The 21,900-nt window shown below is 34.3% G+C and overlaps 1 protein-coding gene across 3 annotated transcripts in view; it reads left to right on the top strand.

Annotated features, from left to right (window-relative positions):
• The window catches only part of ODAD2 (outer dynein arm docking complex subunit 2), a 160,707-nt gene that overhangs the window by 8,927 nt on the left and 129,880 nt on the right, over positions 1-21,900 (top strand). For 2 of the 3 annotated variants that reach the window (XM_033105410.1, XM_033105408.1), the window contains exons 3-10: positions 888-1,045; positions 5,352-5,544; positions 6,167-6,273; positions 6,454-6,590; positions 8,951-9,067; positions 17,197-17,399; positions 18,801-18,899; positions 21,712-21,859. In XM_033105410.1, the coding sequence (XP_032961301.1) occupies positions 888-1,045; positions 5,352-5,544; positions 6,167-6,273; positions 6,454-6,590; positions 8,951-9,067; positions 17,197-17,399; positions 18,801-18,899; positions 21,712-21,859 (1,162 nt within the window). The remainder of the gene's footprint in view (positions 1-887; positions 1,046-5,351; positions 5,545-6,166; positions 6,274-6,453; positions 6,591-8,950; positions 9,068-17,196; positions 17,400-18,800; positions 18,900-21,711; positions 21,860-21,900) is intronic. The other variant, XM_033105411.1, reaches the window with a different exon arrangement.

Raw genomic sequence — 21,900 nt, 5'->3', positions numbered from 1 at the left:
ATTATTCTGCTTCATACAGTTTCGGTCCTCTTGTTTCTAGTCTAGTGAAATAGGGTGAGTAGGAGATGGTCTGAGTCTGTCAGATTTACTTTTTTTGATGAACTGTCAACATTTCATATCTATTTATCTGCATTACAATTTTAAATATGTTTGGTCATGTTTTAAGACGTCGGCCATTTTGCCAGGGATATCAGTGTGTAATGAAAACCTAGGCAGTTTAATTAATGTCATAAGTGGTAGAAATCTATAGAAATATCACTGCCATAAAAACATCTTAATATTTTTAAAATGCCAACCTAAAAATCTCATTAAAATGGACAGAAACACAAATCTAGGAGACCCAATAATTTCTGATCAGGAAAAGCCTATTTAGAAAAACTAGTTATTATCCTAAAGTAAACCAAATTAAGGGTTTGGAGTGGGGAAATAATCCACAGAAAGGATCTAGTTTGTCCCTTTTTTCATAGCTTTTTTGTTCGTAAACACAGAGTATCCAAGAAAATTTCTAACCACTAATTGCTGTGGTATAAAAATTTTATAAATAAAATAACATTAGAGATCCTCAAAACATGAATGGTTCTGTAGAACTGGTGACTTTTTAAAGTGGTCCAATACATTGTTAGAAAAACAAAAACTGAGTTCATGTAGGTATTCAAGAAATTGCATCAAATTTTCTTTCTGGATATAATATTGCTCACTATGATTGCTAATAAGTTTGTGGATTTAAGGGTCTGAGTGTAGATGAAAGTGGGAAAATAGATGGCCTTCTAACAAGGTATTTATATTCTGTGTTTTATAATGAGACATGGGATAATTTGCTGAAATATCTTAAATTTGTGCTGGCATCCAGGTAACCTGAAGCTTTCAAATTTTTTTTTCATTTTTAGCGCAACAACAGTCAAATCAGAAGAAGTTGATAAAAATGGACAGCCTTTGCTATTTCTCTCTGTACCACAAATTAAAATTAGGAGCTTTGGGCAGCTGTCATGTTTGTTATTTATTGCCAAAGATACAAAGCTGAAGGAAGCGCAAGCATGTATTGAAGGTGATATTTACGCTCCAGTCTGTGATTTGAACTTTTAGAAACATAATCTTAAGGCAAAGCATTGGTTATAGTCTCTTGAAAAATGTTCTGTGTTCCAAAAGGTACAAAATCATATGTTCAGCTTTAAAAATGTCATTAATTTTCCTTGGCTGAAATGTTACACTGATATCAGATTTCTACTTTAAAGTGAAAGACCTAATACTTTACCACTAGTAAACTTCTAGATTTCTAACTTTAACCTGTGGTTTAAAGAGAAAGCTTCCTAGTTTCAGGAGCAAGCCAAGTAGCCTTTAGGGTCCATGTCAGGGGAGACGACAGATGTCCATGACTGAAATCCACCCTCTCCCCTCACATACTGCTGTGATGGACGATGATCTGTCTTTCAAATGAATGTAGGCTTTTCCTTTGGCCAAGCCAGCCCATAATAGTCTCACTTTCCATTTGTCTCAATGCTATCCCATTGTGGATTGCACAACCTGTGATAGTTCCACTCATTCAATGGGGAAATATGTTCCTCTTCATTAAGGATATATAATATGCTTATTACTGTCTAATCTAATATCCAAAGAAAAATGTGATTGATTTCCTGTTACCATTATGCTCTAAATATTTCTTATGAGAAATCCCTAATGACTGTGTATATGTTTTGCTACCTTGGAATCACCTGACCATTGGGTCCCAGGGATAAGGTACCTGAGTTCCACCTCTCACTGTGCTTTGTCACTGTGAGGTGGGAAGAGAATCATTTACCTTTTCTTTTTTAATTTAATTAAGACGTATACCTGAGGACAGCAGCCTCTTTTTATTTCTTGCCTACTTTTCCTTGTTAGGCTACGTTCTACACCAAAGCTACTTTCATGAGGAGGAATGAAATCTTGAGAGTAAAGCTGAATTCAAGAAGATTGTTAATAAGGGCATGATTCTTCATTAAATTCAACTTAGTATATAATGTAGATCGAGTTTGGCTAGATATGTGTCCTTTGCTGCATTTTGCCCTTTCTACAAAGATTCTAAGTACAACTCTTAGTGTTAGGTCCAAATGGCATGGTACCCGGCAATTTGGGAGTCAGTTTTATGTCTTTTCCTAGAATTCACCTAGTATCGCTTTTCATAAATCTTTATAGATGACAGCCATTAGGTTGATAAGTTGAAATACTCAATAAGTAGTTGATTCCCAGGCCTCTTTTCCTTACACCTCCCCTCATACAATCCTTCCTCAGTCCTATGCCTTTTTTGCTATTTCCTGGTAGCATAGCCCAGTTCCCGTTGGAGAGTTAATGGCATTACTGTACTTCTCTCTCTTTTTTTTAAAATTAAAGTTTATTGGGGTGACAATTGTTAGTAAAATTACATAGATTTCAGGTGTACAATTCTGTATTACATCATCTATAAATCACATTCTGTGTTCACCACCCAGAGTCAGTTCTCCTTCCATCACCATATATTTGATCCCCTTTACCCTCATCTACCTCCCCCCACCCCCTCTACCCTCTGGTAACCACTAAACTATTGTCTGTGTCTATGAGTGTTTGTTTCTCATTTGTTTGTCTTGTTTTTTTGTTTGTTTTTGGTTTATATGCCACATATCAGTGAAATCATATGGTTCTTTCCTTTTTCTGTCTGACTTATTTCGCTTAGCATTATAATCTCAGGGTCTATCCATGTTGTCACAAATGGTCCTATTTCATCTTTTCTTACCGCTGAATAGTATTCCATTGTGTACATATACCACAACTCCTTTATCCATTCATCTATCGAAGGACATTTTGGTTTTTTCCATGTCTTGGCCACTGTAAACAAAGCTGCAATGAACTTTGGAGCACATGTGTCTTTATGGATAAATGTTTTCAGATTTTTTGGGTAGATACCCAGGAGAGGGATTGCTGGGTCATACGGTAATTCTATTTGTAATTTTTTGAGGAACCTCCATGCTGCCTTCCATAGCGGCTACACCAGTCTGCATTCCCACCAACAGTGTATGAGGGTTCCTTTTTCTCCACAGCCTCTCCAACACTTGTTATTTGTCTTGTTGATGATAGCCATTCTGACTGGGGTGAGGTCATTGTGGTTTTTATTTGCATTTCTCTGATGATTAGTGATGTTGAGCATTGTTTCATATCTCTATTTGCCATTTGTATGTCCTCTTTGGAGAAATGTCTCTTCAGGTCGTCTGCCCATTTTTCAATTGGGTTTTTTTGTTGTTGAGTTGCATGAGTTCCTTGTATATTTTGGATATTAGCCCCTTATTGGAGGCACTGTTTGCAAAAATCTTCTCCCATTCAGTTGGTTGCCTCTTTATTTTGTCGGTGGTTTCTTTTGCTGTGCAGAAGCTTTTAAGTTTGATATAGTCCCATTCATTTATTTTAGCTTTTACTTCCCTTGCCTTCGGAGTCAAATTCATAAAATGCTCTTTGAACCCAAGGTCCAGAAGTTTAGTACCTACGTTTTCTTTCATGCAGTTTATTGTTTCGGGTCTTATGCTTAAGTCATTGATCCATTTTGAATTAATTTTGGTGCACGGTGACAGATAGCAGTCCAGTTTCATTCTTTTGCACCTGGCTTTCCAATTCTGCCAGCACCATTTATTGAAGAGGCTGTCTTTTCTCCATTGTGTGTTTTTTGCTTCTTTGTCAAAAATTATTTGTCCATATTTACGTGAGTTTATTTCTGGGTTCTCAATTCTATTCTATTGGTCTATGTGTGTGTTTTTCTGCCAATACCATGTTGTTTTGATTATTTTTGCCCTGTAGTACAAGCTAAAGTCAGGGAGTGTGATTCAGCATTGTTCTTTTTTCTTAGGATTGCTTTGGCTATTCGGGGTCTTTTGTGGTTCTAAACAAATCTGATGATTTTTTGTTTTATTTCTTTAAAAAATGCCATTGGGATTTTGATGGGGATTGCATGAAATCTGTATATTGCTTTGGGTAATATGGCCATTTTTACTATGTTGAGCATGGAATGTCTTTCCATTTCTTTGTGTCTTCTTCAATTTCTTTTAAAAATGTCTTATAGTTTTCAGCATATAGGTCTTTCACATCTTTGGTTAAGTTTATTCCTAGGTATTTTATTCCTTTTGTTGCAATTGCAAAAGGAATTATATTTTTTATTTCTTTTTCTGAGATTTCATTGTTAGTTTATAGGAACGCAATGGACTTTTGTACGTTGATTTTGTAGCCAGCAACTTTACTGTTACTGAAACAATCAATGAATACATTAAAGTTTTACTTCTCTTCATCTCAATTGGATCAAGCTTTCTGAATTAGTCCTTGCCTTTCCCCCCTCCCTGTCCAAATGCATATATATTTCATCTTACTTGAATTATTTCTTTCTAAACTTGTTTTTGCCCCTTTCTCCCTCATTTTCAATCATATATATATATATATATATATATACACATATATATATATATATATATATATTTTAACCTTTACCAAATTTTGTTTTCAGCATCTTTCACATGTATGTCAGCCTTGCTCATAAGTTGGTGTTTCAGTTTTTCACTATAATTTTGGTATATGTGTAAATACTGGCTAGATTTGTTTTTCCAGCTCTAACATCAAAAGGCATTGAAAATATACCATGTTTCCCTGAAAATAAGATTTAGCCAGACAATCCACTCTAACGCATCTTTTGGAGCAAAAATTAATATAAGAGTTGGTACTATATTATATTATGTTATGTTATATTATACCTGGTTTTATAGTAAAATAAGACTGGGTCTTATATTAATTTTTGCTCCAAAAGATGCATGAGAGCTGATTTTCTGGCTAGGTCTTATTTTTTGGGGAAACATGGTAAGTAGTTTGAACAGGTGGAAAAGACTGGCAGGAGATCTATAGACTGAAGGAAGTACGCTATTTTGGAAGGAAAGCATTGTGAATACTGTGAGCACAGATACACACACACACACACACATACACACACAGACACAGTTCTAGTAATGATTCTTTTAAGGAGACCAATATTTCTCTATCTGCAAATCAATTCTGAATATATTAATTGAATGCCTTTTCTGAATAATGCCTCATGGTCTAGTAAAAGAAAAAAAATATGTCTTAGCCTTTGTCCTATGAGGGAAATGACATATATAGATGATATTGCAATACAAGTAGAACATCTCAAAAGGTATAACAGAGCTCCTAAATACAGTAAGTCTGAGAAGTAAAGATTAACTCTAAGTGGGTCCATCAGAGAAAGCTTAGTGAAAGAAATATATTTGAGTGGGCCTCAAAGGATTTGTTTGTCTTTATGTTTCTTGTAATAGAAGACAAGAGGATAATTTTTATTTATTTACTTTTTTGGTCAGCTAACAGAAATCCTGTAGCAAAAATCCTGGGCATGGATTACAATACAATGAAAGAAGACCCATCAATATTAAATATTCTTGATAAAATTACCAAAGAAGATGATCCTGAAAGTGAGGTTAAGATGAAGATGGCCATGCTGCTTGAGGAACTGGACCTGCACCTCCTCAACTATTCTCTAAAACATGCTTCGTTGTGAGTCTTTTAAAAAAAGAAACCTCTAAAAATTAGTTGCAAAAAGGGCTGTCAGAGTTTTAAGGGAAAAAGAAAAGAGAAAAAGAAAGCATGGAAGTCATTGCTATTGACTTACCATTCAATTTGATAGGAATACAAGTTTAGTTTATTGCATGGGTATTTCTAGTTCTAAAAATTAAAATTTGCAGTCGACATTGCTAAAATATTCTAGTGAGATTTCATCTAATTCTAAAGACATTAAGTGGCTTTAGAATTTTCAGTCTCTTAAGACTCTCAGATAAATTATTAAGTTGTAATGCAAATATGTAGAGTTTGTCAGGTTTAAAACTTTTTCATTTTCTAGTGTTTCTAGTATTATCATTAAGAAATAAAGTGCATATTTAAGTTAATACACTTAATGTTGCATTAAACATGAGTCAGTAATTCCTTGATGGTTTGACAGTGTTATGAGATTATGGCTAAAATTAACTGCAATTTTGTTGTTGTTGTTGTTGTTGTATAAGTTAGCCACAATTTTAATTATAAGAAAAGATATTCTCCCAACATAATGGGATGTTTTCATGTATTTCCTGTAGATTCTGTTTTAAAATATTTAAAATGAATTTCTAATCATTTATTTCAGAGAAATACATTTAAATCCAGTGACTATTAAGAAGGATATAGAACTACTCAAACATTTCTCAGGACAGGGAGAACAAACAGTCTTGGAATCTATCGAATATACCTCAGGTTTGTATCTTCTTAGATTCACTTATGTTATATATATTACCATAATTATATTTTCAAAATGTTTCAATAGCTACATTGTATTTTATTATTTAAGGAAATGAAAACAATTTTATTACTATTTATATTTTTTGGAGCCAACATATTTTATAAAACTCTAAATTGATTGATAATTGGTTTCAGATTATGAATTTTCAAATGGGTGTCGAGCCCCACCTTGGAGACAACTTCATGGGGAAATTTGTTATGTGCTGGTGAAACCACACGATGTTGAAACTTTGTGCATTACTTGTTGTGCAGAAGGAGTATTTTTAAATGGTGTAAGTACTTAAATAAAAAACAAGTAGAAAAACAGTGTTGACATTGGTGCTTAGCTTGGTCGCTGTAAGTGCAGGCATGTCTCCGGGATTGAATCCTAATGACCATAGAAAATGAAGTCCTGTTTCATGGGATTCCAGCAGATCCCCCTTGCTACGTGTGTTTGTTGGGCCCACCCAAAATTGTCTTAGAATTAACCCCAGTGTTCCCACTGCAGGCCATTGTCTTCTAAGAAATGGCCTTTAGAGTGGCTCATTACACTTTATAAAACAAAGTGATTATGTGTAACATAATCAGTTACCCAAGTATTAAAGGGGGAAAAAAGGCAAATAAAAAAAGGACACTGAGGTGAAACAGCAGCAATAACTACGGCATCTGCCCTAAGAGTTGAGGTGACAAAGAGAAGAGGAGGAGGGTTTATCAAAATGTGGATGCCTTGAGGAAGTGCCCCACGAAGCTGGGACCCAGATGTCTGTGGAGGGGGTCATTGCCAGGCTGTGCTGGTCCCTTAGGAGCTCAGAGGAGGGTCCTACAGAGCTGGGACTTAGGTCTCTGGAGAGTAGACCCTGCTTACCTTGGTGATGGTCCCTTAGGAGCTCAGAGGAGGGACCCCCACAGAGCTGGGACTTACACCTCTGAAGAATGGTCACTTCCAGGCTGTGCTGGTCTCGGAACTCAGGTGGTCTCCATGAAACTGAGACTCAGACCTCTGAGGAGTAAGCATTGCCCAATTAGTGCCGGTCTCTCAGGAGCTCAGAGGAGGACCTTGGCAGAGCTGAGACCCAGATCTTTGAAGGTGGTGCCCTGGTTGGCTGATGATGGTATTTCTGAGGGGATATGATGAGCCTTGTTGTGAGACTATAGGGAAAGCAAACTCTGGAAGTTAGAACCAACTGTTGCTACTGGAAGCAACTGCCAAATGCCAGGGGTGAGGGGCCATTGCTGGGGTGACTAACAGTAACAGGGGACAAATAGGAGGAGCACGTCCCTTCTTCCAGCCTTCAGTCTTGCTTTCAAGTTTCTGGCAAGGGAGAAACACAGTTTTGCAGATTCCCAGCCCGAGTGTCACAAAGCCGAGTGTGGATAGGTAGGCTTCGAGCTAAGAATGAAATAGCACATAGCCTTCTGAATCTTCTAGATTAAAAACTTTATTTTCAGTCTTGTACCTGTTCACTGAACTTAGCTAGCAGGAGCTCAGCTTTTTCTTTTGCAGTACCCTGCCCTCGATGTCTTTAATGTAATTTTGGGACTCACCAGCAAAATTCTACAGGGGGACCCAAATCATCAATGGGGTCCCAGCTGTCACAGGGGACTGCTTGGAGAGTTGCAGCACCTGGGCTTGGGTTGGTATCAAAATTCTGGTGCTGTTTCTTGATTACTTGTTGACACCCCTTCTGACGTGTCTTAGGTCCTTTTCTTATCAGCATAACACTTAGCTTGTTTGTGCATAGAGGAGGGAGACAACCGAAATATGATTTTGCTTTTGTTTTGTTTTTTGATACGTTAGAAAAGTGAAATCTCCAATTAGAAAATAAAAGAGCTTTTTAAAAGGAATGACTTTCTTTCACCATCTAGAGTGGGACAAGGAGCTTTTGCTTCTGTAAAAGGCTATTGGTCCATAGGCAACTTTATTTGCTATGGAAACATCTAAGTATTCCTCTCAGTTTAAAAAATGAAAGACAAGGAACATGAAACTATTCAGTAATTACAACAAAATGTATAACACTACAGTTATATGTACATTCATGTTTTATAGATCTATAAAACTGTATATATGTATCTACAGTTACATATGTAACACACTACAGTTATAAATATGTTTGGTTAAGGGAGAATAATAGGGGTAGGAAAGAAGAGGGAAATGAGGAAAGGAAAGAAGCGAGACAGGTAGAGGGTGGAGGGAGGGACAGATGGTTGTATAGAGATCATAACCCTAGAAAATAAGCCTGTAGCAACCATGCTACACACAGAATAAGAACAGTGTGACAAATAGAAACATAGGTTTTTCTGTGGTGACATTCTAATTTTGAGGCCTTTTATGACTTCATCAAAGGTTCTTAAAATCATAATGCATTTTCACATTAGAGGAGCACAGAGGAAAGGATGCTCTGATTTCTCTGCTGAATAGCAGAGTGCTCTATGTGCATATAGGAGTTACTCAGCAAAGGTTTGCTGAATGGATGGATGGATGAATGAATGAATGAATACATTAAGTTAAGAGGGAAGGGGTTCGCCTATACATTTCATCTATCACATAGTCCTTTAGAGAAGAAAACAAGATGTGTGCTTGTGTTGTGATGTATTGATCTGGTTTTTATATTGTTATTACATAAATAATAGCACCGAACTTTTTCTCCCAAAGGGCAAAACAGATGATGAGGGAGAAATTAATTATGAGAGAAAAGGTGCAATTTATAAAGACCTTGTCACATTTTTAAAACACAAATCAGCAAAATTTTCAGAAAATATGTCTAAACAGGTAAGTGTTATAGTCTCTTTTGAACTTTCATAGCATTATATATTATTTGATGACAACTTTCTATAGTATAAGAAAATCAAAGTAATTCTGCCTATTTTTGGACACTGCTTTTAATTATTAGTGTTTTCCACAATATAATGTAAAGTAAGAAATATTGTCAATGTATTACTTTAAGAATGTTTCTGATTTTCATTAGGTGATAGGTATAATATTTCAAATTGCTTTCTAAGTAGGACTATTTCATCTTCCCTTTTGAGTGAATAACATTAAGAACAAAGGCCTCAGCCTGTTAATGAAGCCCATGTGTTTTGATTAGTTTTATCCTTTCTGGATAGCCCATGTTTACTACCCAAGTGGATTGTCTTAATAAGTGTGTCAAACGCATGTGCCTAAGAATGGTGCTTCCCTTTGTGTCCGCCATGGTTTTTAAATAGTGCTGGACAAAGAAATCAGTCCATATAATATTTTATGAAATAAAATTTTGGTTGAAGCTGATGTGGGTAAGAAATGATATGCAACAAATACTAATGTGATACACTTAAGCTCCAAGCTGATTCTCAAGCTGGTGTCAGTGTCTTAGCTCCCACATGAAGTAATTTTTCAGGTTTATTTTCTTTCTGACCCTTCCACTTCTGGAGAGCTCCATTTCCTTCCTAGACTGCTGTTGATTTGTCCTGGAACTTCTCTTTGTCATCATCCTGTGAGTTCTTTTTGTTTCCTAGTGTTTGATCAACTGCTTCCTGGATTCCAGCTTTCCTTTGTTGTCATAACAAATATATATAAAATATAAAATTTGCCGTTTTTACCATTTTAAGTGTATCATTCAGTGGCATTATTATATTTACAATGTTGTGCAACCATTACTACTGTCTATTTCCCGATCTTTTTCATTATCCCAAACTAAAACTTGTACCCATTAAGGAATAAGTTCCCAATCCTACTTCCCCCAACCCTTGGTAAACTCTAATCTACTTTCTGTGTCTATGAATTTGCCTATTTTAGAGACTTCATATAAGTGAAAACATATGTTTTTGTCCTTTGTGTTTGGCTTATTTCACTTAACGCATGTGCATAAGAACGGTTGTGCACTTATCAATTTCTTCATAAAACCCTGCCTGTATTTCATATTTGGGGGCTATTGTTAATGATAGATTTAAAATTTCAATTTCTGGTTATTTGTTTCTACTATATAAATATATACTTGATTTTTGTATCTTGATTTTATATTCTGAAACCTTGTTAAACTCTCTTAATAGTTCTAGTATCTAGTTGGTAGATTCCAGAGGGTTTTTTATGTAGACTATCATGTTATCTGTGAATAAAGGCCATTTTACCTCTTTCTTTCGAATGTTAGTCATTTTAATTCTTTTTCTTTCCTTAATGTAATAACTGGAACCTCCAGTACAGAACTGATTACAAGTGGTCTCTTGTTCCTGATGGCAAAGGGAAAACTTTCAGTTTTTTATTGAGTATGATGTTAGCTGTAGGTTTTTCATAGATGACATTTCTAGGATTGAGGAAGTTCCCCTCTAATTCCAAGTTGTTGAGAATTATTATTCGGAATGGAAGTTGGATTTTATCAAATGGTATTTCTGTACCTATTGAGACAATCTTTTTTTTTTTTTTTTTTTTTTTTTTTTTTTTTTTTTTTTTTTAGTTTAACATGGTAAGTTACATTGATTTTCAAATGATAAATCAACCTTACACTTCTGGGACAAACTTCATTTGTTCAGGATATATTATAGTTTTAATACGTTTTTGCATTTACTTTGCTAAGATTTGAATTTTTTGGTGTATGACACCATCTTTTATATGTTCCAAGTAAAATATTACATCTCTATTTATAAGATTATTGGTGTATAGTTTTTCTTTTATTTAATGTCCTTGTCTGGTTTTGGTATCAAAGTAATACTGGCCTTACAGAATTAGTTGGAAAGTTTTATCTCCTCTTCAGTTTTCTGGAAGCATTTATGATGTAGAATTGCTATTATTAAATGTTTGGTGGAATTCACCAGTGGAGCCATTTGGGCCTGGAGAGTTCTTTGTGGGCAAGTTTTTAACTACAAATTCAATATCTGTACTAATTATAGGGCCATGAAGGTTATCTGTTTCTTCTTGAGAGAACTTTGGTAGAGTGTCTTTAAAGGAATTTGTCCATTTATCTAAGTTGTTGAATTTATTGGCATAAACTTGTTCATAGTATTCTCTTATTAATCTTTTAATAGTATAGAATTTGTAACTATTGTTTTCTCTCTCATTCCTGATATTGATCATTGTGTTTTTTTTCTTTATCCATCAGACTGGAGGTCTGTCAATTTTCTCAAAAAAGCAGCTTTTGAATTCTTGATTTTTCTCTGTTTTTCTTTTTTCTACTTCACTTTGGTGTAATTTATTTTTTACTTTGGATTTCATTTACTCTTTTTTTATTTTCTTTTTTATAAATTAAATTTTATTGGGGTGACAATGATTAGTAAAATTATATAGGTTTCAAGTGTACAATTCTGTAATATATCATCTGTATATCACATTGTGTGTTCACCACTCAGAGTCAGTTCTCCTTCCATCACCATATATTAGAAAAAGTTGAGTACCATATGATTTCACTGATATGTGGGATATAAAACTAAAAGCAATAAAGGAGTAAGACAGACATATAAAGAAACACAAACTCATAGAAACAGACAATAGTTTAGTGGTTACCAGAGGGTAAGGGGACAGAAGTGGTAGAAGAGGATAAACAATGTCATTCACTCTTATATCTGTAGGCTTTTTATCCCGTTTTTATCATACATTTAATTTAATCTAGTTATATTTGTATTTAAAGGAATTTTGGTGGTTTCAGATGTGAATAATATTTTACTTGGAGCATATAAAAGATGGTGTCATACACCAAAAATATTCATATTAGTTAAAAGAATTCTCTTAAATCTACATTCCGCTACAGAGAAGATATTTATCTTTTGGACAAGCACATTCAGGGGCTACATTAATTTCCTGGTGCTAGCAAGTGAGCACCTCACTGGGGGCAGGACAGTGGTAAAATGTAAGGCAGTCTTTATTTTTCTCTTCCCACCATAGTGTTTAACACTTTGGAGGTGCATCCTATTTTTTTACATTCTATTTTTACGTCGTTCTGCCTGTTTGCAATTTCTATTGCTCTTTTTCTAGTTTCTTAAGGTGGCAGCTTAGACTATTGCTTTTAGAGTTTTCTTTCCTAATGTAAGCATTTATTGTCATAAATTTTCCTAATACAACTTCAACTGTCTCCTACACATTTTGATATGTTTTATTTTCATTTTCATTGTTTTGTGTATTTAAAAAAAGTTCATTGAGACTTCCTCTTTAATCCATAGATTATTTAGAAGAGTATTGTTTAGTGTACAAGTATTTGGAGATTTTCTTATTATGTTTCTATTATTGTTGGTTTTATTCCATTGTGGTCAGAGAATACACTCTGAAGAATTTTATTTTAAATTTGTTGAGATTTATTGTATGACCTAGGATATGGTCTATCTTGGTGTATGTTCTTTAGATGCTTAAAAATAATGTGTAATCTGCTGTGTTTGTTGGAGTATTCTATAAATGTGGATTAAATCATGTGGTTTTTGGTGATGTTGAGTTCCTGTATCCTTGCTGATTTTCTATCAGGTGTTGAGAGAGAAGTGTTGTAGATTTGTCTATTTCTCTGTTCAGTTCTATCTGTTTTTGTATTTGCAGCGAGGCATATGCATTTAGGATCACTGTGTCTTCTTGATAGATTGACCATTTTTTCATTATGTACTGTCTCTCTCTGTCCTTGGTAATTTTCTTTTTTCTGAAGTTTACTTAACTTGATGTTAATATAGCCACTCCTGCTTTCTTTTAACTAATATTTGCATGGTATATTTTTTCCTTCCTTTTACTTTCAAACTGCTTATATAATTATATTTGAAGTGAGTTTCTTGTAGACAGCATATAAGGAGTCATTTTTTAAATCCACCCTGTGAAACTTTACTGATGGGTGTTTCTAGATAATTTACACTGAATTATTGATATGTTAGGGTGTAAGTCTGCTGGTTTAGTTTTGTTTTCTGTTTATTCCTTCTGTTTTTCATTTTTCTTTTTCTTGGTTTTCTTTGGATTGCTTGAATATTTTTTTTTGAATTCCATTTTGATTTACCCGTAGTGTTTTGAATGTATCTCTTTGTATAGATTGTTTTGTGGTTGCTATAGGTATTGCATTATATTATACATACATAATTTATAATAATCGACTTATTTGACATTTTACCAGTTTGTGTGAAATATAGAAACCATATCTCCCTTCAAGCCCCTTACCCTCTCTCATTTGTAAGTGTTTTTATTTCCTCTACATATATTTATAACTAATGAGACAATGTTATAATTTTTGCTTCCATCATCAAACATCATTTAGAAAACTTAAGAGGAGAAAGTCTTTTGTATTTACCCCTACTTTTTTTCTGACCACTGTTCTCTTTCTTTCTGATGGTTCAAGTTTCCTTCTTTTATTGTATCTTTTCTGTTGAAGAATTTACTCTGGTGAGTAAAATTACATAGGTTTCAAGTGTACAATTCTATAATACATCATGTATATATCATCACATTGTATGCTAAACACACAGAGTCAGTTCTCCTTCCATCACCATACATTTGACCCCCTTTACCTTCTTCTACCATCCCCCTACCCCATTACCCTCTGGTAACTACTAAACTGTCACCCCAATAAATTTAATTTTAAAAAAAGAACTTATTCTTTTAGGGTAGGTCTGTTGATGACAAATTCTCTTAGTTTTCCTTTATCTGAGAATATCTTGAATTCTCCTTCATTTCTGAAGAATATTTTCACTCGATATGATATTCTTGGTTGACATTTCTTTACACTCGGCACTTGAAAAATGTTCTAGTCTTTTTGGCCTCCATGATTTCACATGAAAAATCTGTTGTTTTAATTGTGTTTCCCTTGATAAAATATTGTTTCTCTCTTGCTTTTAAGAATTTTCCTTGTCTTTAGTATTATGGAGTTTGATTATTATGTGTTTTGGCATGGCTTTTTGGGGTTGATTGTGTTTAGGGTTTGCTCAGCTTCTTAAATCTTAAATTTATATATTTTTCCAAGTTTGGGAACTTTTCAGACATTCTTAGAATACATTTTCAGTCTGACCTTTTTACTGACCTTCTGACCTTTTTCAGTTTGACCTTCCTCTTCTTCTGGTTCTCTGCTGACATGCATGTTGGATTTTTTTCTTGTGGTCCCACAGATCTTGAAGCTCTGTTCATTTTTTCCCCCTCAATCTGTTTCCTCTTTGTTGTTCAGATTAGGTAATTTCTTTTGCTATATCTTCAAATTAATGCATTCTCCCTTCTGTCCTTTCCATACTATTGCTGAAACTATCAGTGAGCTATTTTGGTTTTTAAATTTCAATTTTTAAAATTTTTATTTGGTTATTCTGTATATCTTCTCTTTATTTGCTGAGACTTTCTAGTATTTCATTTGTTTCAAGTCTCTGTAATTGCTCAGTGAAGCATTTTTACGATGGCTGCTCTAAAATCTTGTCAGGTTATTCCAACATCTATTTCATCTTGGTATAAGCATCTTTTTATCATCTTTTCTCATTCAAGTTGTGATCTTCCCGGTTCTTGAGATCTTCCTTGGTATAAATGAGTAAAGTGATTTTTTTTGTGTGTTGGAAATTTTTGGCATTACATCGTTAAACTTTGGATTTTATTTAAATTTTTTGTTTTAGCAGACCTTTTCTGACACCTAACTGGTGGAAGTCTGGGAGTACTGCAAGGTGGGGGGGTGAAAGTCCAAGTTCCCCACTTAGTCTCCATTGACAATCCCGGTGGTGTACGTGCTTCATTATCGCTGAGCAGCGGTGAAGGTTCAGTCTCACTACTGGGCCTCTGCTGACACTGCCCTGGGTAGGACGGGGAGAGTACTTTATTACATTCTTCCCATGTAATAAGGGGAGGTCTAAGGCCTCCTCTTAGACCATGGTAGAAGAGCCCATCACTGTGTTATTATTATTGTATTAAGTTTAATGCCATTGTATTAAGAGAACATATTTTGTTATGGTTTTAATTCTTTTAAGTATGTTGATGTTTGTTTTATGGCCCAGATTATGGTCTATGCTGGTGAACTTTTCCTTGTGCATTTGAGAAGAATGTGTATTCTGTTGCTGTTGGCTGGCATATTCTATAAATATCAATTAAGTAAAGTTGATTTATAGTGTTGCTCAGGTTGTCTATATTCTTATTAATTTTTTTTTGTCTGCTCATTTTATTGATTACTGAGAGAGGAGTTTTCAATTCTCCCAACTGCGAATTTATGTATTTTTTCCTTTTAGTTGTTTTTGCATCATATATTTTGAAGTTCTGTTGTTTAGTGAATACACAATTATAATTGTGTGTTAATTGTCATTATGTATCTTCCTCTTTAATAATATTATTTGTTTTGAAGTCTGTTTTGTCTGATTGTAATATAGCTATTCCTGCTTCCTTTTAGTTGTCGTTTGCATGGAAAATTTTCTTTAGCATTTTACTTTTAATATATTTATATCTTTATATATAAAATGGTTTCTTTTAGAACACAAATAGTTGTGGTTTCCTTTTTTCCTTTTTTATCCAAACTGATGATTTCTCTTTCAAATGAAGTTTCTAAGCCTTTTTTATTTAATTTAACTATTGATAGAGTTGAATTTAAATTTACTATCTTGCTAGTTATTTTCTATTTGTCCCATTGTTCCTTGTTTTCTTCTTTTTTGTCCCTTTTTAATTGAGCTCTTAGAAATGATTCCATTTTATTTATGCTACTAGTTAATCAGTTATACTTTTTTTAAATTAAAATTTATTGGGGTGACATGGTCAGTAAAATTACATAGGTTTCAAGTGAACAATTATATTTTTTTGTAAAAGTTTCTTAGTTGCTGCCTTAGGGCTTATAATATACATATATACATATATATATAATTTATTATGTCTGACTTTAAATAATATTATACAATTTTATAAATAGCTTAAATAATCGTATATCTTGAATGCCCCACCCTATCTGTTGTGCTAGTGTTGGCGTACATTTCATTTTTACATGCTATTAACCCCTCAAAACACTGTTACTATTTTATATTTCAGAATGATTAAAAAGATTAGAGTCTTTTCTATTATATTTATTTTTACCATTTCTACAGATTTTCATTTCTTTGCGTAGATCCATGTTTCTGATGGTATGATATTCCTTTTGACTGAGAACTTCATCAACGTTTCTTCTAGCACAGGCTTTCTGATAGTGAATTCTCAGTTTCTATTCATCTGTGAAAGTCCTTATTTATTTTTATCTTCATCTTTGAAATATGTATATTTTTTTGTCTCAGTATAGAATTTTGGGCTGACAAGTTTGGGTTTTATTTTCCTTTTTAGTACTTTAAAAATATAATTCCCTTTTTTTCTGGCTTGCATTGTTTCTGTTGAGAAGTCTCCTTTTTTTTTCGTATTTTTTTTAATTAAAGTTTATTTAATTAAAGTTTACTAACAACTGTTAGTAAAGTTACATAGGTTTCAGGTGTACAATTCTGTAATACATCATCTATGTATCGCATTGTGTGTTACCACCCAAAGTTAGTTCTCCTTCCATCACTATATATTTGACCCCCTTAACCATCATCTACCATCCCCTTCCCCGCTTACCCTGTGGTAACCACTAGCTCTTTTAACTGTTATGTTTCCTCCTCTGTCTATAATGTGTCTTTTGTCTCTGGCTACTTGCAAGATGTTCTCTTTATTCCTGGTTTTAGCAATTTGAATATGATGAGTCCCAGTCAATATAGGGTTTGAATTTAATTTTTTCTAATGGTGGTGAGGAGTGAGGAGGTCCAGCCCTGCTGTTGTATCTGTGCTACACCAGAAGTGAAGTTTAGAAACATCACATTACTGTCAGTGTAACTCCAATAGAGGCCTCAGTCCTGCAGTTTGCCCTTATTCAATTTGTATCATCAAGCAACACAAGTTAGGTGTATCTGAGACATCCTTTTCTGAATTTATCATCAGTGTTAATTTTCAGATAGCACTAGATAATTCAGAAGTGATATCATTGTAAATATTCTTCTTTTTTTTTTTTAAATAAAATAAAACAGACTAGATTGACTGAAGAACAGCAGAAGGTAAAGGATCAGCCTAAGAAGGCACCAAAGAAGAAAGAAGCAGATGCCTTACATAAATCTATTACTAGTTCAAACAAGAGTAAGCTGGAGAATAACCAAATTAATTTTGGGAAGAATCAAATGACCAAGAGATTAGAGCCAAGTGTAAATTGGAAGACTGATGTTGATTTCAAAGTGTATGTACACATTTTCATGATGGGATTTTTTTGGAAAACATCTTCAGTAACCATGTTTGCCTAATTTTTCACATAACTTTATTTCATAGTAGAACAATACGGACTAGTAAAAAAATCATCTCCCTGATAATACAAGTTGATTCTTCCTTTTCCTCTTCTTATTTCAAGCAGAGAGATTTGACAGTCAACATTGTTTACGTGTGGGCACTGTGAAGGGAAGGGAAGAACACAATTCACTTTCATGTAGTTGGTGAGTCAGGGCAAATAACATGTGAAAAAGATGTTAAAACACATGGAGCAATCACATGGGGAATATAAACAGTGGTAGGGTCCTAAGTAAGTGCTAGGGGAATTTGGATTAAAATTATGTGGAGTTAATTAGGGGAAACCTTCTACTATCTGCTCTAGAAACCGAACTTATAAGTAAATACTACAAAAAGGCTAGCGCCTAAAAAATAGTAACAGGCTTAAGTCAAGTGGACACTGGTTTGATGAATGTCTGAAAGATACAAGACTGGCTCCTTTTAGGACCCTCTATAAGTAGGTGTCAAAGCAGATTAAGGGCCAGTGTTAAGTAAATGTTAAGGCAGTCAGAAGCGGTAAGAGCACTTTTTAAAATTTAGCAAATAGTCTTGCAAGCTTCAGCCTATTTTTAATTTCTATGTTGTCATTTGATTGGGTTAAGAACTGGCTCCCAGCTGGTCACTCAAGAACCCTCCCCTGCAGGGATTCTGAGCAACATGGGGTGATTTTGTTTTGGAGGCAAACCCAGAGAGCTTACAGGAAGGGATCCTGTGGAAAGAGGGACACTCTTCCTCTCCTGCTTTTCATTGATTTTGGGGTGTTTGATCTTTGTGACTCTGTTCGAAAGAATGAGTCTGAAAATGATAAGTGTGGGTTACTCTGTTAACCGGGAGGTGGATTTTTCTGCTTTTCCCATGTGCTTATATTTTTCAATTAAGCATTTACTTAAGTATTTAATGAAAACCCAATAGGTGCCAAGGACTTTGCTAAACCTGGGAACACCTAGAAAACCAGATAAGGCCCTGCTATAATGTTGGGTAGAGAAGGTAAGAAGAGGCAACAATGATTAGGGCAGTAAACCGATAGATTAGAAAGCACAGAGTGAAGGACTGTCACAAAAATGGCAGCCCATGAAGACCTACTTCTAGTACAAAGAAATTCTGGACAAAATGTTGCTTTGTTATATTAATAGAAAATGCACGGCTGTGCGTAAAGGACAAAAAGGTATCAGATGAGGCTGGAACGAATCGTCATTGTCTATGTCAGGAAAACAGATCCTTTGGGTGCATGAAAATGATGGAATATTTGTATACATTTCTATGTTTAACGTTCTATTAATTAGCATGAAGTAATTAATAAAGGTCATTTTTTTTTTAGCCGCAGAATTTCCGTAAGAGACACCCAAGAAAAAAAACATGGAGGAAGACCTGAAAAGTCAACACCACCTGTTTCACCTGGAAGAGCACAATTAGTTCAGTATGTTTCTGTTAACATGAAAAGTTCTTTAAAGCTATTTCTTACACAACAGGCTAGTTAATGCTAATTAAAGGCATTCTTACTGTTACATTAGGGTCCTAAGACATCTATTAATATATTGACAGTGAGTATGAATGTTGTAAAAATGATAATACTGGCTTTCTTGAAATATACTTACAAGCTATCCTTTCAATGCAGTTACTTGAAATACAAGGATTTGCTGGTATTAACTAATCTTATAAAATGTATTTAATGCAAAGAGCAGTGAACTAGTGGTAGGAAAATGGACTCTTAGCTGATCTCTTGCCTCTGAACGATCCTATCATAGCAAGGTTAAAGTCAGCTGTCTGGGCCTTGCTTTACTGATCACTGATGGCTCTGTCAATTCTAAACTGATGTATGTTATTTCTCGTTAAAACAGCCATTAATAGAAGGCTAACTAATAAACTTCTTGCCTGATTTTCAGTTTGACAACAAAAGCAACATATTTGTAGGAGGGTCAGCCACTCTTATTAGAGAGTTTTAGAGTGGTGGTGGGAAGATATGGCAGAAATTTCACATTTAAAATATGCACGCTTGGAATAAAACCAAACTTTAAGACACTCTACTCCATTTATGCTATTTTTTGGGGAGGAAAGGGGGGTCAACATAATAAACTATTCAATTTTTTGACAATTTTTAAAAACTTTATTTTGAAATAATTATAGATTCACAGAACGTTGCGGAGGTAGTACAGAGAGGGCTCATCTGCTCTTCACCTAGCTTCCCCCCGTGGTTGCATCTTGGGTAACTATAGTACAATATCAAAACCAGGAGATTAACATTGGTGCAATGTATATGTATAGTTCCATGTCATTTTATCACGTGTAGATTGGTGTGGTGACCATGACAATCAGGATACAGAACTGTTCCATCACTATATGGAACTCTCCTGCTACCCTTTTATGGTCATACCCACTCCCCTCCCCCGATCATTCTCAATTTCTGGCAACCATTAATCTCTTTTCCATTTCTAGAATTTTGTCATTTTGAGAATGTCATATACGTAGAATCATACAATTTTGATAGTACTAGCCTTTTTTCATCCCCGTAATACCTTTAATAGCCATCTAAGTTATTGTGTGCATTAATAGCTTGTCCCTTTTTATTGCTAAATACCATTGCATGATATGGATTTTCCATAGTTTAATTATTCACCTATTGAGGGAAATTTTAGTTCTTTGCAGTTTTTGGCTATTAATAACAAAGCAGCTATGAACGGTCATATACAGGTTTTTGTATGGATGTGAGTTTTCATTTCTCTAGGATAAATGCCCAATTGCTGATACATGTAGTAATTATGTGTTTAGCTTTCTAAGAAATTACCAAATTCTTCCAGAATGGCCATACTATGTAACGCTCTCATCAACAAAGTATGGGACTCAGTTTCTCCTTGTCCTTGCCAGCATTTGTATTGCCATGTCTTTTATTTTAACTGTTCTAGAAGATGTGGTCTTAGCATTTCCCTAATGGCTAGTGATGTTGAACATCTTTTTAGGAGCTATTGCCATCCATGAATGTTCTTCAGTGAAATGTCTCATTATATCTTTTCCTAATCTTCCAATTCGATAATTTTTTTAATGTTGAATTTTAAGAGTTCTTTATCTATTTTTGGGATATCCTTTGTTGAATATGTAGTTTGCAAATATGTTCTCCTCTCTGTAATTTATCTTTTCATCCTCTTAATGTAGGGTCTCTCATACAAGATTTTAATTTTGATGAAGTTCAATTTATCAATTTTTTCTTTTATGGATTATGCGTTAGATGTCATGTCTAAAAACTCTTTATGAAGCCCTTAGCACTGAAGATGATCTCCTTTGTTTTTGTACAAAAGTTTTGGTAGTTTTACATTTTACATTAAATACTTTGATCCAGTTTGAGTTAATTTTATATAAGATATGAGATTTAGGTCAAAGTTCCTTTTTCTTTCTTTCTTTCTTTCTTTCTTTTTTTTTTTTTTTTTTTGACTATGAATGTCTACTTGCTCCAGCATCATTTGAAGAAAAGGCTATCTTTCTACCACTGAATTGCTTTTGTACCTTTGTCAAAATCAGTTGGGTATACTTGTGTGGGTCCATTTCTGGGGTCTCTATTATGTTCAGTTGATTTTTATATTTAACCCTTCACCAATACCACACTGTATTGATTACTGTAGGTATACAGTAAATCTTGAAATCTGGAAAATGTTTCTTCTCACTTTCTTTTTTTTCCAAAAATTGTTTTAGCTATTCTAGTTCCTTTCCTTTCCATATAAATTTAGAATAATCTTGTTATATCTACAGAAAAACTTACTGAGGATTTTCATGCAAATTGCATTAAACCTCTACCAATTTGGGGAGAATTGGTATCTTAACTATGTAATGTAACTATGTAACTCTTAAAATGAATGGACACTATATTTCTCTCTATTTATTTAAGTCTTTGATTTCTTTCACCAGCATTTTGTAGTTTTCAGCATACACGTCCTGTACAAGTTTTCTTAGATTTCTGTCTAGAACGAGAGATTCCAGTACTGTGTTGAGTAGCAGTGGCCAATGTGAACAAACACCCTTGCTTGTTCTCGATCCGACGGGAAGAGCATTCAGTCTCTCACCATTAAGTATGACAGTAGTATAGGTTTTGTATATATTCTTTATCAAGTTGAGGAAGTTCCCCTCTGTTCTTGTTTTTCTGAGTTTTTATCACTTATGTATGTGATACTGAAATAGTAACATTATAACCATGTCCATGCTGTAGCATTAATATGTTCATTATATGTTGTTATTGTTCTTAGTAAGAATGCTGACAAGACTGAGGAAATTCCTAGTGAAAGCTCCTCAGAGAGTGAAGAAGATGAAGAACCACCTGATCATCGTCAGGAAGCAAATGCAGATTTGCCGTCAGAATATTGGCAAATTCAGAAGTTAGTGAAATATTTAAAGGTAAGAGAAATCTTTTGTACTATGTCTGCAATGTCTGTTTG

The sequence above is a fragment of the Rhinolophus ferrumequinum genome, chromosome 5 (assembly GCF_004115265.2).
Source record: "Rhinolophus ferrumequinum isolate MPI-CBG mRhiFer1 chromosome 5, mRhiFer1_v1.p, whole genome shotgun sequence".
NCBI lineage: Eukaryota > Metazoa > Chordata > Mammalia > Chiroptera > Rhinolophidae > Rhinolophus > Rhinolophus ferrumequinum.
This window is presented reverse-complemented; position numbering and strand designations above follow the sequence as displayed.